This window comes from Gadus morhua, chromosome 3 (genome assembly GCF_902167405.1).
Source record: "Gadus morhua chromosome 3, gadMor3.0, whole genome shotgun sequence".
NCBI lineage: Eukaryota > Metazoa > Chordata > Actinopteri > Gadiformes > Gadidae > Gadus > Gadus morhua.
In genome coordinates, this window is record NC_044050.1 from 29,620,496 (window position 1) to 29,637,995 (window position 17,500).

The window sequence follows — 17,500 nt, forward strand, 5'->3', positions numbered from 1 at the left end:
TAGCGAGACACTAGAAGCACGACTCATCCCCTCTACGGGTGAGGCAGTACAAGCCAGCACATTACACTATGCACATTGCGCACAGACAGTCACACACACACACACACACACACACACACACACACACACACACACACACACACACACACACACACACACACACACACACACACACACACACACAACCCCCACAGACACACACAAACAGAGACTTAGTCACACAAATACAGAGACACACACAGACACATACATGCAGACACATAGTCACACACAGACACACAGACACAAAGACACACACACACACAAATATTCAGACACACACAGACTTGCAGACACACAGTAACATGGGATAAGCAACAATGACAACCCCTCCTAAAAAGAACACAGAGGCATCACACAAGCACAAACAAACCCAAATGTGGCCACAGTTTGCGGTGCCTTGATGTAAATCCCTATGACCTCTTGAATGGCAACTTATTCAGAGGTTAGCATGTTCTGAAAGCGGTTGGGATTAGCATTCTAATGTTAGCTACATGATAACATGAACATGTTCATGAACACTCACACATGACACGGCCGAGTGAATAAAGTCATCTTAAGCAGCACTACTCAAAGGCACCAATCGGGCACAGCGTCTCACAGAGTGTGATTGGCCGGCTCGGTGGACACACCCCTCAGAGAGGGGTCAACATGAAGGAAAACCTTCCCTTTGAACCAAAACTCGATGAGGCCACCTCCCAGAATGCATCTCTGCACAGCGACCGCTGCAGTCTACAGTCACGACTGAAGGCTTTGAAGAGTACGTGGTGACTCAGCAAGGTGCTTTGAATCCAGAACAGGATTTAAATCAGTGTGGGGAACGGGGAGGCAGGACTGTTTCGCTGATATGATTTGTGTGAAATATGTATTGGTTATCATCCACAACGTTCCCAGAGCCACGATCCCGCCTCCCATGGTCCTAACCCCCCACTCAGAGATCCAGCGATCGGCTTCGGGACGGAGACCAGCTCCCACACAACATAAATCACCCTCCTGCATCTCTTCTGCCCTTCTGCAGCAAGAGACCAATTATAAACGGATAAAGCATCGAGTCGTAAATGAAGGGAAAACAGACTTAAATCAACTATCAGCTATATATTCAGAGTAAGAGAGAGAATCCTTACATTTAAGAAAGTCATCGCTTATTTAGTGATGGAATTAAGCAATAAATTAATGTCTCCATTTCCTCTGCACTTGGCTTTCATGTCTTTTATCACCCTATATCCTCTTTACTCTCTCTCTATATATATATATTCTTTATCGTTCTCTCTCTCTCTCTCTATATATATATATATATAGCTATATACATATAGCTATATATTCTCTCTCTCTCTCTCTCTCTCTCTCTCTCTCTCTCTCTCTCTCTCTCTCTCTCTCTCTCTCTCTCTCTCTCTCTCTCTCTCTCTCTCTCTCTCTCTCTCTCTCTCTCTCTCTCTCTCTCTCTCTCTCTCTCTCTAAGCCAAGCCCTGAGGTCTCCTCGAAATCATCTGCATTAATAATTCATCCACGTTTGATGGTAACGTCTGCCGGGACGCATGTTGGATGATGTGACCTTTACCATAGACCCATCATTCAGACAGACTGGCAGACAGACAGTCAATCAGCCCGTCTGTCAGTCACTCAGTCAGGCTGCGTGGCAAGCTTCCAGTTAATGTAGGTGTCTGTGTGTCCAATTAGAAGAGGATATTCATGTTGTTTATGACCTAAGTGTGAAGTGGGATAGTGAGCCCACTTTGTTACAATTACACATAAAAGAATAATATCCTTAACCAATGTTTAAATCCTTTATTAAGTGTGTGTGAGTCATCAAATAGGGAATTTATGGTCCCTGCTAAAAGGAGTTTAGATCGCAGAGTCATACCTACAATCCTACTGGCGTCACAAAGAACCCGTCTGGGTTCAGTTAGCATGATAGAGCAGTGTCTTCTATGTATTTACAACACGCTAATGGAGAGCATGGCGCCACAACGTGTGAACCGTTAGCATGGAGCTACAACGTGTGAACCTACTAGCATGGCGCTATTAGCATGGCGCTACAATGTATGGACCACTAGCATGGCGCTACAACGCATGAACCACTAGCATGGCGCTACAATGGTGTTACAACACATGAACCACTAGCATGGCGCTACAATGGCGTTACCACACATGAACCACGAGCATTGGGCTACATGGTATGAACCACTAGCATGGAGCTACAACGTACACTAGATAGCACGGAGCTACCACCGACTCAGCGCTAGCAGGCGCTACGATGAGGAAGGCAGTAGCAGCAGCCCCTGAGTTGTGGCTCAGGTGTGTGTGTGTGTGTGTGTGTGTGTGTGTGTGTGTGTGTGTGTGTGTGTGTGTGTGTGTGTGTGTGTGTGTGTGTGTGTGTGAGTTGTGGCTCTGGTGTGTAGCAGCGCGGCTGGTGGGGTTGTAATGTCTGGAGGGGACGAGCCTGGAACTCACTGGTGTAGACATTACTAATTGGGGCCCTGTGGGCCTGGCACACCTTAGGGGCTGTGTGTGTGTGTGTGTGTGTGTGTGTGTGTGTGTGTGTGTGTGTGTGTGTGTGTGTGTGTGTGTGTGTGTGTGTGTGTGTGTGTGTGTGTGTGTGTGTGTGTGTGTGTGTGTGTGTGTGTGTGGTGGGGGTTGGGGTTGTGATTTGCTTTTACTGTAGGCCTACTTTCTACTGCTACTGTGTACTATTTTTCGGTTTATGTGTGAATTATAGAAACTGTATGATTCCATTCTTGTTACTCTATCATACATGAATTGACTCGTTAATGAATCACACATTGATGCCTGAAAGCGTAACATCTCCACTAGCTCTTTGCTTAAAATCAACTCAATATATCTGTAGTCACTGCTGAAGGATAGCGATTTCAATAATCATGAAATCACATCCGATAGCTGAAATATTCCACCTAAGATGGTGCAATTTGATTGGTCACTATGTCGGGATATTGGGCAATATCCCATGAGTGAGATCTCAAACTCGGGATATTTTTTTCATCGCACAATGTCCGTGTCCGTGTGTTCACGTGTAGTTTATACTAAAACAATTATTCACTTCAGGCTCAGTGAATAGTGTATTATTCACTATTCACTTCGCCTTCGGCGAATAATTGTTAAATAACAAATGCTGGCCATAACACACACGCTGCACGGCCTTCAGAGCGGACAGAAAACTGTTACTGAGTAGTGTAATTCTGTCCTCGCTACGGTCGGGCTCAATCTCACACACTGCCACTTAAAATCATTAACGAAGCAAATCAAAGCTTAGAATTGAAAACAGTTCAAATGTAATAGCTGTGACATACTAATGCTGCCGTCGTTATGATTTATTTATATATTTCCTTCAAAGCGTAACAAAGCTATAAGTGAGCCAATTTGTTCCATTTATGCTAGGCTGTTGGCATGTTTTTGTGCTGTGAGTCTCAGCGGTCAATAAAATATTTAAGCCCGCATTTGCAAGATAAACTGTTGTTGTCCTATTTTATGGGCTAACGTCACCAGCAGTCAAGTCTCAGTGCTAATGAATAATATAGGATGTGTGACAAGATGTTCAACGAGTTAGCGAGTGATAGCTGAGAAGTAGCAGTAAACCGCTCCCTCTACCCGCCACGATTCGTACAAAGCGAGAGCATTTTGAGCAGCTTGTGGCTCAGGAGGTAGAGCGGGTCGGCTGGTAACCAGAAGGTCGCCAGTTCGATCCCCGGCTCCTCCTAGCTGAGTGCCGAGGTGTCCCTGAGCGAGACGCCTCACCCTGACTGCTCCTGACCAGCTGGCTGTCGCCCTGCGGGGCTGACTCCGCCGTCGGTGTGTGCGTGAATGGGTGAATGTTGGGCGAGATTGAGTAAATCACTGGTTAGAAAAGCACTGTATAATTGCAGTTCTATTACCATTTAAATCCCTAGTATTGGTTTTATTCGCAATTTGTTCCCTTTTTCTTCTGTGAATAATTCACCTGCAGCATAAACTCTTACCAGACTGAGCCAAACAATAAGTTAAGTCTTCTACTGTAACTGGAACCAAAATGAGTGGATTCGTTTTTCATGCAGTGATCTAATGGGATTGTGAGACTCCAGGCTCTTCTGTTACAGATGTTTTCTTCACTGAAATTCCAAAAACACATCTGGTGGACAAATAGATGTGATGGAAAGAAAGCCAAGCGATAAACAATGGAAATCAAAACAGTTGTGATGCATAAAGCGAATACGTCAAGAAGCATAATTCAATCAATTACACAGACAAACAAACAAAATAATACTTGCTTTTTCATGCGTTTATCTTGTAGTGAAGAACTTTGACTCCTATTCTTGTTGACAGATGGTAGTCAAAGTGATGAAAGGGTTCTTCAAATGTAGTTAGAAGCAGTTTGTACGCACTACCCAATTCAAATAAAGGAACGCAATTTCATTCAGACCAATATGGATCCATTACTATCATAACCAATGAGGAAGAAAATCCAAGAAATATGAGTTGAATTCTATTTCTCTGCTTAGTGGAATAATCCAGTTTCTCACAACCCAGATTCTCGCCTTTGTTCACTAAATTAACAACTTGAACACTCTTAAAATATACTTCAGTCCCTCTCAGCTGGAGATCACAGTGTGGACCACGGCCGTCTGGAACGACTCAACGCACGATAAGAGGATGAAATAACGAACGCAGCTCCACACGAGTACAGGCTGAGAGCTCCAACGGGCACTTCATAACTTTAATGGTTAATTACCAAGATCAATTCCCCTCAGCCCACTGGACAGATCCCCATCTGTCCACTGCAGCGAAACAGAGTGTCACTGTGTGTGTGTGTGTGTAGGGGACGACTGGGGCTGCACTGCTGGACACACACACACACACACACACACACACACACACACACACACACACACACACACACACACACACACACACACACACACACACACACACACACACACACACACACACACACACACACACCGCGCTTCTCTAACTGGTGGCCACTGAAAGTGCTTCACATAACTGCCTCACATTAACCCATTCATACACATATTCACCCATTTATGCACTCATTCACACACCGACGGCGGAGTCAGCCCCGCAGGGCGACAGCCAGCTGGTCAGGAGCAGTCAGGGTGAGGCGTCTCGCTCAGGGACACCTCGACACTCCGACCAGCCGACCCGCTCCACCTCCTGGTTCACATGCCGCCCCCTGCATCAACAGAGTAAGGTGATGGTGTGGAGATGATAGTCATCCAATCAGAAGTCTTCCCTGCCCGGAGGCGGCGGCCAGGCTTATAGGAGCTGACGTTTAGTCCCGGGCTACGGGGGTCGGCGGCTCTGAGCCACGGCCGACGACTGACGAAGGAGAGCCCTGAGAGAAGGCCAAGAGAAACGGGAGGGGGGGGGGGGGGGGCGATGTACGGACAAAAGAGAAAAGGGAAAGTTTCTGTGGCTGAGGGAGGGAGGGGGGGAGGCGTTGGGGAAGGCGGGGGAGGAAGGCCATTGAAAACATGCGTAGATCCACTCACAGACTTCCTCAAGCCTCTTCCTGAGCTCAGCCTGGCACAGTCCTGTTTCCCCCTGAAACAAGGCCTCGCAATCAGAGCCTCCACACGACAGCTGGTGGATCACACTGCTGGCCAATTAGAGGAGAGGAGAGGAGAGGAGAGGGGGGGAGGGAGGGAGGGAGGGAGGGAGAGAGAGAGAGAGAGAGAGAGAGGAGACAGAGAGACAGAGAGAGGAGACAGTGAGAGGAGACAGTGAGACAGAGAGAGAGAGAGAGAGAGAGAGAGAGAGAGAGAGAGAGAGAGAGAGAGAGAGAGAGAGAGAGAGAGAGAGAGAGAGAGAGAGAGAGAGAGAGATTGAGACAGAGAGAGATTGAGACAGAGAGAGGAGACAGTGAGACAGAGAGAGGAGACAGTGAGACAGAGAGAGGAGACAGTGAGAGAGAGAGATTGAGACAGAGAGACAGAGAGAGTGAGACAGAGAGAGGAGACAGTGAGACAGCCTTGTATCTCTCACTGGCAGAGTGAAGGAGGGTATTATAGACTCAAAAACCAGAGGGATATTTCCTGTTGTCATGCATTAGGCGTTCTAAACAACCAAGGAGCCATCAGCTAGATCAATAGTCCTGGAGATACTGAATGATCTATTTCACACAAGTAGAGTTGAGTTAGGGTGTCAACGTGACTGTACAGGCTCAATTGTTCTCAGTTTATACATTTATTTTAGTTTGCTACTTAAACTAAATCAGAACTTTAAAATAGATTAAATGATACAATACACAAATTAAAGGAATACACACAATGCGTGTGTGTGCGTGTGTGTGTGTGTGTGTGCGCTTGGGTTTGTTTGTGCTTGTGCATGTGGAGGATTTAGGGATTTACATTTACATTAACAAGCAAGAGAATTCAGGTCACTTCCCAAGGTTGTGCACACAAACACACATGCACACACACACACTCACACATACATAAACACCCACACACACACACACACACCCACACACACACACAGGGACCAATGGTACAGAAACAGTTCAATATGGAAACGTGATTATGAATATAATGTTTAATGATTCCTAAAGATAAACAAATGAGCGAAGACACAATAGCCAGAAAACATCACAGTTGTAATGTAATCAGCGTTGTGTTCAGAGTTCCAGTATCGATATTATATTATATTAAACACTGTATAGATGATACAATATATGATACAAACCCGAGACGCTAAGTCTCTCATCTAGTATGGGTCAGGAGGACACACACGCGCTATACGGCATTCTGTAGCGTGTTTCAACGGATATTAGACGCACGGAAGGCTGGCTCTGCTCGACAGAAACTACCCAAAGGTCTGAAGATGATGATGAGCGAAGGAATCCTGAACATCCACCTGAGGCCCGCAGACTGCCCCACGCTGCCGCCTCACGTCTGCACGGGGCAGGGTTAGCCTTCTGACCGACCGGCGGGCGTGAGCTCCACAGCGACTGCACGGTGTCACTGCTAATGGTGCTGCACTGCCAGCTTTCACAGAGGAAGTATACTCCGCTCAGAATGCTACAGGGTTGTTAACTGTACATCTACCGTCAGTACAGTAACTCCTACTGTACTGGAAGCACAATAAGAGCGTCTAATCCTGGCCCAGCGCAGCCCCTGGTTCATGAAGGAGGCCCTATTCCACGACAAACCGGTCCAGACCGGTGTGGGTCGGTTTGGGTTTGGCGGGGTATGAGCTGAGCTCCGAGGCGTGTTGGGCGACAGCGGTAACCCTGCACCGGTGTTCGTGTGACTCTGGGACGGGACGCGACGGGACAAGTCAGATGGAATGACACAACACACGTAAACAAGAGGCTTACACACACTTGCTGCTTGCACCAACACACACACACATACACACGCATGCACGTACACACACACACACACACTCACATACACACGCACGCACGCACACACACGCACACACACACACCCACACATGAATGCACGTACACACACACTCATACACACACACACACACACACACACACACACACACACATACACACATATAAACACGCACGCATGCACACCCACGCATGTACGTACAGGCCAAAAATTGAAAAAATACTGTGCAAAAGGCTTATGTGATAATCCAGAGTGCAGTGTACTACGCCGTCACAGGAATTAAAGTCCCCTAGTTCAGTCTTTTTGGTAGCAGGCGGCGAGCTGGCTCACACACAGATCAACACACATAGATCCACACACATAGATCCACACACACAGATCCACACACACAGATCCACACACACAGATCCACACACACAGATCCACACACATAGATCCACACACACAGATCCACACACATAGATCCACACACACAGATACACACACACATAGATCCACACACACAGATCCACACACACAGATCCACACACACAGATCCACACACATAGATCCACACACACAGATCCACACACACAGATCCACACACACAGATCCACACACATAGATCCACACACATAGATCCACACACATAGATCCACACACACAGATACACACACACATAGATCCACACACACAGTTCCACACACACAGATCCACACACATAGATTCACACACACAGATATACACACAGATCCACACACACAGATCCACACACATAGATCCACACACACAGATCCACACACATAGATCCACACACACAGATATACACACAGATCCACACACACAGACCCACACACACAGATCCACACACATAGATCCACACACACAGATATACACACAGATCCACACACACAGATCCACACACATAGATCCACACACACAGATATACACACAGATCCACACACACAGATCCACACACATAGATCCACAAACACAGATCCACACACACAGATCCACACACACAGATCCACACACATAGATCCACACACACAGATTTACACACAGATCCACACACACAGATCCACACACACAGATCCACACACACAGATATACACACACAGATATACACACAGATCAACACACATAGATCCACACACACAGATCCACACACACAGATCCACACACACAGAAATACAGACAGATCCACACACAGATACACACACACAGATCCACACACACAGATCAACACATATATCCACAAACACAGATCCACACACATAGATCCACACACATAGATACACACACACACACACAGATATACACACACACAGAATACACACACGCACACAGTTAAACAAACACAGAATACACACATACACACAGAATACACACACACAGATCCACACACACAGATCCACACACACTTCCACACACACACACACACATCCACACACACACATCACACACACATCCACACACACACATCCACACACAGCCACACTTCTGCTCTTCCTTAACACATGTCCAGTGCAGCGACTCTGATTGGCCGTCCGGTGGGACTTTAGAGTGGAGATCAGTGAACTGGGAGCTAAGGAACGCTGGCAGAGATTCATCATTTAGAGAATTAAAAAGCTTGATTAACAGTCCTGTCACTCAAAAGGGAAAATAACAAAAAGCCAAATTTATGTTTTTAGATATCAGACCGGGATTTCAATACCTGGGATGATGATTCAAAAGGAACAGCATCCTTTACACACAAACCCTAACCGAAGGTCTATAGAAATATATAGAACTGTGGTAGGTCTATATAGACCTATAGGCTCAGCTCTATAGAGTCGTGTTAGGTCTATATAGCTGTGTTAGCTCTATAGAGCCGTGTTAGCTCTATAGACCTGTGTTAGGTCTATAGAGCTGTGTGGGGTCTATAGACCTGAGTTAGCTCTATAGAGCCGTGTTAGCTCTATAGACCTGAGTTAGCTCTATAGAGCGTTGTTAGGCCTCTATAGTGTTGTGTTGTTGGGACAGTCATCACCAGTGTCCTTGGGGGGGTCAGCTGAAGGCTGCCCTCGCAGCCCTGTGGGTGTGGCCTGACCCTCCATGCATACATGATGGATGGCTGCTCTGACAGACAGCTAGCTCATAGATTCTGTATCACAAAGCCAAAGCTCAGACTCTTCCTGGTCTCGGCTGAAACCACCGCTAAACGAGATCTCACAGGAACCACCAAACGAGATCTCACAGGAACTGCTAAACGAGATCTCACAGAAACCGCTAAACGAGATCTCACAGAAACCGCTGAATGAGATCTCACAGAAACCGCTAAACGAGACCTCACAGAAACCGCTAAACGAGATCTCACAGAAACCGCTAAACGAGATCTCACAGAAACCGCTAAATGAGATCTCACAGAAACCGCTAAACGAGATCTCACAGAAACCGCCAAACGAGATCTCACAGAGATGCTCTTTATGAGTCTGGGCTGTGAGCAGCGTGCCTCAGCGAGCTGACGGATGCGATGTTTCTCTGGGCGCTCCGCCGAGTGTTCCAGAGCACTCTCATTCTCCAATTAAGGATCTGCGAGGCATTAATACGAAACGGGCCCTCAGAGGGCGCCCAGCTGTCTCCCGTCGCCCCCCGTCCATCACTCTCCGCCTGCTCCGAGATCAGAGAGAGAGGACCCTATTGTTCAGACCTCACCTCTGCTCCGGGAGAACCTGTGCTAATCTGTTGAGTGGTTAAGCCGAGGCCGCGTGTTTACTATGAGACAGAGGATTCATCTGTGTGTGCTTCAGTGGAGGGGCAGAAGAACCTTGTTCCTAGTATTTCTAATTGGTCTCATTGTCACGCGACAACAGATCCTTATCAAACAATGTGTGATCATTTTGGATTCTCTGGCCTCTTATCGTCTGGTCAATATGGCCTCAAACTTCGATTGTTGTGAAACTTCATTAGTAAAACTAAATAATAATCGCATGCATGGCCTGGTCAGCCTGCAAATACACGTGAACAAGTCCCATGCCCAGCGTGCATGCGGAATGTCCACTGCCCGCCTCCGGCTCTCTGATTGGCCGGAGGACCTGCCTGTCACAGCTTCACGGACCGAGCTATGACCCGGCAAAACAACATGCAAAGTAGTTAACAGCTCATGATTGCTTTTGGGTCCATGACTACCATCAAACTATCGGTCCGTCCGTCTGTCTGCTGTGTTGGGGGGGAGAGGGCCTCCCATCCACGGTGAATTGTGCGTTTCCTGTTGCGCTGTCAGCCTGATCTCCCACCTTGAGGGACACGTCCTCTCCCTTCAGCCAGGCTCCACCATTCAGCACTTTTCCTGGGCTGCAGGATCATGGCTGTGCTCTGTGGGGGGCTCTGACAGCAGCCCCGACCTGCTCCCCTCTCCCCCCTCTCCTCCCTCTCCCCCCTCTCCCCCCTCTCCTCCCTCTCCCCCCTCTCCTCCCTCTCCTCCCTCCCCCAGATGCTCCAACGCCGGCTCTGTGGCCCACGTGAAGCCGCCACAGCACACCTCCTCTCAGCGGCTAGCTTTGGGGAACATTATGAGAGATGGTGTCCATAAAGGAAGAGGGTTAGCTGCTTCCTGTGGGTTTGTGTGTGTGTGTGTGTGTGTGTGTGTGTGTGTGTGTGTGTGTGTGTGTGTGTGTGTGTGTGTGTGTGTGTGTGTGTGTGTGTGTGTGTGTGTTTCCTGTTGCTGTGACTCTGCTAGTAGTGTTAGCTAAGCTCCTCCCGTCCAGATGATGGATGAGGCGGCGGCCACGGAGGTCAGAGCAGTCACCACACACACACACACACACACACACACACACACACACACACACACACACACACACACACACACACACACACACACACACACACACACACACAAACACGTCCACACACACATGCACACACACACAAAGTCACAAACACACAAATACACACATACACATACACCTGCACACACACATGCACGCACGCACACACACAAACACGCACACGTCCACACACACATGCACAAACACATCCACATTTGCACACCCACACACACACACTCACACGCACAGACACACACATAAACACACACACACACTCCAGTATTAAAGGCAAATAACAGAACTCATCACATGGGTGAAATGGACCAACAGACCATCTGTCAGACCAGTCATCGACTAAATACAGGAGCACATTGTTTCAAAGTAATGTTCCTAATTGCTTCCCAATCAGTCAACTGTACTGCACATATCATCAGGCTCCTGATCTGGTTCACATTTCAAAACAGAAGCCATTAAGTACAAGCTTTAAAGTGGATTGAGTGGATCTATACACCGTCGTGTTTCAGCATGAATATTTCAACACAACATAAACTGTACATGCCAAATTACTCATCCCTTCACAGAAACTCCCAAGCACCAGAGTGGCACGCCTTTACCTCATGCCTGGGCAGCGCCAGCAGCTTAAGCCCATCTCCATTACTCCTGTACACATGCAGCCATGAGGCCAGACCAGCCTCAGCAGCATCAATCTGCTTCCTGATGTAAACCCTTCCTGGAGGGCGATAGTAGGTGGAACTCCAATCGGGACGGATTCCAAGAACACTCCTTAGATCACACACACACACGCACGCACCTACGCACACAAACACACGCACGCCTATTTCCTGTTTGAAAGGACACTTCCAGTGTGTTAATCCACGACTTCAAAAGGTTACGTGCAGAGGGAAAAGATGGACGATAACCTCCGTGCACACACACACACACTCACACAAACACAAACACCTAAACCCGCACACACCGGCACTTAGACAACACACACACACACAAAAAAACACCAACAGCCACACACACACTCACACAAACACACACACCTAAACCCACACACACCGACACCTAGACAACACAACACACACACACAGAAACAAACACCAACAGCCACACACACACTCACACAAACACACACACCTAAACCCACACACACCGACACCTACACAACACACACACACACACAAACAAACACCAACAGCCACACACACACACACCTACACACACCTAATCCCCCGCCAAGCCCCCCCCCCCAGTGGGAGGACCCCCCCCAGTGTGAGGACGCCCCCCTCCCCCCCCCTCACCGTTCATCCCGTTGTAGACGCCCCTGTGGTGCGGCGACAGCTCCTCGGCGGCGGGCCCCCTCCGGGCGCCGTCCCTCCCGGGGGGGGGGGCCGTACTTCCCGTGGTGGTCCGGGCTGAGGGCGTACAGGTGGCGGTGCGTCTCGGGGCTGCCCCCGCCCTCCAGGTGCCGGGGCTCGCTGAGGCTGCTGCGGTGGTGCCGGGGGGGGTAGAGCTCGCCGCTGCCCCCCCCCGGGCCGTGCAGGTGCCCCTTGGGCCCCAGCAGCAGGTCGGAGCCGTAGTGCTTGGGGGGCTGCTCCGGGCTGCGGCGGCCCACCGCGCGGCCGTACTTCTCGGGGCTCAGCCCCCGCATCACGCGGTGGTCCGACACGGAGCCGCAGCGGGGCCGGGGGGGCGGCAGGACGTAGGGGTACTCCAGGCTGGTGCTGCGGTGGCGTCCCGCCGGGTGGTCCGGGCTGCCCGGCTCCCCCCCGCCCGCCATCCCGCTGATGCTGCTGCAGCGCGGCTTACGGGGGGGCTCGGGGCTGCCTTTATCCCCCCCCCCCGCCACGCCCAGGCCGGCGGCGGCGTGGCGGGGGGGCGCCCTCTGGTGGGCGTGGTCCGAGCTGTCGGCCGAGCCGGCGCTGGAGGTGCTGCTGCCGTCGCCCACGTCCCTCAGGAGCAGCCCGGGGGCCCCGGGCACCGTGAGCAGGCTGCTCTGGCTGTCCATGGAGCCGCGGCAGCCCGGCCCAGGGACCCCCGGGGCCAGGCCCCCCCCGGCCCCCGGGGGCCCCGGCCCGGAGCCCTTCTCCTCGTCCAGCAGCAGGCACAGCTCCTTGAGCTCCAGGTTCTCCCTCACCACCTCGTCCTGCCGCTGCTCCAGCTCCTGGAGCTTGCCCAGGTACAGGCTCACCTCCTTGCGCATGATGCTGGCGCTGTAGCGGCCGAGCCGCTGCCACTCCCGCGACACACGCTTCCCCTTCTGACGGTCGTCGTCCAGGAAGCAGCACAGGTCCCGCAGCTCGCGGTTATCCTCCTGCAGCTTCTGGTTGATGTCCTGGTAGGGGGGGAGAGAGGGGGGGGAGGGGGGAGAGGGAGGGAGAGGGAGCGGGGGGGAGAGGGAGTGAGAGGGGGGAGAGGGGGGAGAGAGGGAGAGAGGAGAGAGGGGAGAGGGGGGAGAGGGGGGAGAGGGAGAGAGAGAGAGAGAGAGAGAGAGAGAGAGAGAGAGAGAGAGAGAGAGAGAGAGAGAGAGAGAGAGAGAGAGAGAGAGGGGAGAGGGGGGAGAGGAAGGGGGGCAGAGGGATAGAGATGGGAAGACAGAGTGGAGAGGGGCCAGAGGGAAAGGGGGGAGAGGAGAGGGAGAGAGAGGGGAGAGGAGGGAGAGGGAGAGAGAGAGTGGGGAGAGGGAGGAGAGGGAGAGGGGGGGGGAGAGGAAGAGGGGGAGAGGGGGGAGAGAGAGAGAGAGAGAGAGAGAGAGAGAGAGAGAGAGAGAGAGAGAGAGAGAGAGAGAGAGAGAGAGAGAGAGAGAGAGGGAGAGAGAGAGGGGAGGAGGGAGGAGAGAGATATATTCAGCTAGACATGGAAGAGTTAGAAGAGGCTACAAGGGCACTGAGATGCACATTCAACATTACAACAAAATACATTTAATGGTGAAAAATGACCAGTGCATGAACAAAGTGGTCATGGGGAAAAACAAACACTACGAACCTCTCCATATACACACACACACACACACACACACACACACACACACACACACACACACACACACACACACACACACACACACACACACACACACACACACACACACACACACATACACTTCAGACATGCCGTTCACTTGGATATACCACTGTGTGATATGGAGCCCTCGTCCGATCTGTCCATAAGATGTCAGAATGACCTTGTCTTAGGGTGTCTGGTCCAAGGTGCAGGGCTGGCCCTCAGACTGAGTTATAGGTCAACATCAAAGGACCAGACACACAGAGAACGAGCAGACTGTGAAATGGAGCCAACCAATCCCATGGCCAGAAGGAAGAGGCTGTTATTAACTCAGGAGACTCTTCTGTGTGTGTCCTGTCGCGCCTCCAGCACGCCTCCTCCATCACCCTGTCCTTATTTAACCACTCCTCCCCTCTCCTCCTCCCCTCTCTCTCTAGCCAACTCCCTCTCTCACCTGCTGGCACGCTTCTGTCTAATTACTGATATGGATGAGCAGAGAGATGATACAGCGCCAAACGATACAGAAGTACTCTGGGAGGGAGAGCTGCTTCAGGAGCCTGCTCAACTCTGCATCACACGACACACTGCTTACAGTGGACCGGTCAAGGAGCTAGTGTGTGTGTGTGTGTGTGTGTGTGTGTGTGTGTGTGTGTGTGTGTGTGTGTGTGTGTGTGTGTGTGTGTGTGTGTGTGTGTGTGTGTGTGTGAGAGAGAGATAGAAGGTGAGAGAGAGAGCTAGATTGATATAAGGGAAGAAAGATAGCAAGAGAGACAGAGACACAGAGAGAGAGAGAGAGAGAGAGAGAGAGAGAGAGAGAGAGAGAGAGAGAGAGAGAGAGAGAGAGAGAGAGAGAGAGAGAGAGAGAGAGAGAGAGAGAGAGAGAGACAGAGACAGAGACAGAGAGAGAGAGAGAGAGAGAGACAGAGACAGAGACAGAGACAGAGACAGAGAGAGAGAAGGAGTGAGAGAGAGAGAGAGAGAGAGAGAGAGAGAGAGAGAGAGAGAGAGAGAGAGAGAGAGAGAGAGAGAGAGAGAGAGAGAGAGAGAGAGAAACTAACGTTCCTGATTTTAACATGGAGTGGCTACTAACTCACTCGCTACTGCTCATTCTGACTCACTGCTCGCAAACAACGCGTATGCATCACTCCGTAGCCCAAGCACAAACTTCCACCGTGAAATCTCCCTTCTGTCATGACGACAGACACGCCCTTTGGAGAGAGAAGGCAGAGGCGATCCTCCATCCGTGCGCGTGCTCAGGTGTGGACTAAAACATCGATGATCTCATACCTCGGCCAACGCGCGCGCCCCCCTCACCTTCAGCCCGCGGATCTCGTTAAGGTGCAGCTGCAGGCTGCGGTTGACCTCGCGGATGAGGTTCCCGTGGTCCAGGATGACGCTCATCTTGTCCGCCTCGGAGCGCCTCAGCCGCCGCGCCAGCTCCTCCTTGGTCCACCGCGTCAGCTCCTCCTCGCTCACGTTGGAGATGTCCTCCGCCGGACTGTCGGTCTTGGTGATGGACAGCTGGAGCGGGAGCTGGGGCAGGGGCGGGACTTGGACCTGAGGCAGGACCTGGACCCCGGGCTGGGGGTTCTGGGGCTGGGGTGGCGGTGTAGATTTCTCCATCGGTACGCTTACTCCAACACCGACTATAGGCATAAAACACGCAAAGACTCGATGATAGCGTCCGCTCGCATTCGTCCCCCGGCTCCGGTGGGACGGGTGGTGGTCCTTTCTATAACGTCACCGCATCCTTCTGCCGTTTCCTCCTGCTGTTGGCGCCACTTCTCTCCATGCAAGCAACAGCTGGCGACGCAGGCGCCCTGTAGTCAAACCCGGACTGCAACGTCCACATACATCCGCTATGGCCGAAGAGAGCCGAGTCCCGGTCCCAGTCGGGTCTCTGGTTCAGCCGGATTGAGGCCGCATCCTGGGCGGAGGGGACGCTCGCCTCCCGCCGGTAACCGTGCGGTAGATTAACGTGAGCGCTGCATGGCGACGCGGGAAGAGAGGAGGAGACAGCCTGGCGGACAACTACTGCTGCTGCCGCTACTGTTCTCGTGCTCTCTGCCTCTCTTCCTCCCGACCCCTCTCCCTCCCTCTCTCTCTCTCTCTCTCTCTCTCTCTCTCTCTCTCTCTCTCTCTCTCTCTCTCTCTCTCTCTCTCTCTCTCTCTCTCTCTCTCTCTCTCTCTCTCTCTCTCTCTCTCTCTCTCTCTCCCCTCTCTCCCCCCTCCCTCCCCTCCCTCTCTTCCTCCCCTCCCCTCTCGTCCTCCCTCTCTCCCTCTCTTCCTCTCGCTCCCCCACCCTGTCTCTCTCCCAGTCTGCGTCTCTGTGTCTTTCATCTCTCACCTCATCATGTGGATGTGCACTGCCCCCTGCTGGTGATTGGGTGAAAGACTCCACGCATGCTCAGTACAGAGGTTCACACATTAGGTCTAGCACCGTGGACAGTTCCGGTGAACTGTGCTTTTATTGGCTTCACTATTTTTTTATTTTTTTATTTTATATTAATAATTAATATAATAATTAATAAAATAAATATTATTCATCTATCGAGACTATGTCCGGCCTGCGTAAACCACTCCACATTAATAATAATTGATGACATATTAATTCAGTGAGCTGGGGTTAACTTGTGAACAAATTCACTTATCAGCCAACAAGTCAAGTGTTTCCCTTAGTGGTGAAGGATGAACTTCAAGTCAAAAGCGTGAATTATATGAGTTACAGGGGGCACTGCAGACAGTGGCCGGGCGCCCTCCAACGGCCGCGGATGGCACTGCAGTCCAGGGCCTGGCGCCCCCCAGCGGCCGTGGAGAACACTACAGACCTGGGGCGGGCGCCCCCAGTGGCCGTGGAGAGCACTGCAGACCGGGGCCGGGCGCCCCCCAGCGGCCGTGGAGAGCACTGCAGACCGGGGCCGGGCGCCCCCCAGCGGCCGTGGAGAGCACTGCAGACCGGGGCTGGGCGAAGGCTTGGCCGAACCCTGCTGAGGAATAGGCGATACTGGAGGCTGATCATCCATGGTTTATAACAGGCAAGTAAAATACATACGTTACCGAATCATAGAGAATATGTCGCACGGGGATCATGTTGTTTTTGGGTTGGACCTACAGACGGTGGACGGAGCGTCATTACGCGTGACATCCATCCGATGTATCGTCCGTGATGGGGAGGCTGGTGTCTCCAGCACCGAGAGGCTGCATGGATACAGCCCCCCCGTAGCACCGGTCCAGAAGCGTACATGGTCCGCTCCTAGCCCGGATCTCTGGTCCGGGTGTGTTGTTATGGTCGATTTGAAGGAATCA

General features: G+C 51.2%; 2 protein-coding genes across 2 annotated transcripts in view; one reads left to right on the forward strand and one right to left on the reverse strand.

Moving 5' to 3' along the window:
- Positions 1-16,286, reverse strand: part of LOC115540742 (coiled-coil domain-containing protein 85A) — a 21,718-nt gene extending 5,432 nt beyond the window's left edge. The window contains exons 1-2 of the mRNA XM_030352288.1: positions 15,509-16,286; positions 12,493-13,526 (exon numbers count right to left, since the gene is read on the reverse strand). Of these exons, the coding sequence (XP_030208148.1) occupies positions 12,493-13,526; positions 15,509-15,850 (1,376 nt within the window). The 5' untranslated portion in view covers positions 15,851-16,286. The remainder of the gene's footprint in view (positions 1-12,492; positions 13,527-15,508) is intronic.
- A 424-nt stretch (positions 16,287-16,710) lies between these two features.
- The window catches only part of LOC115540736 (centrosomal protein of 170 kDa-like), a 20,994-nt gene continuing 20,204 nt past the window's right edge, over positions 16,711-17,500 (forward strand). Inside the window, 1 exon segment of the mRNA XM_030352275.1 lies at positions 16,711-17,229. The gene's annotated coding sequence lies outside the window, so the exon portion shown is untranslated.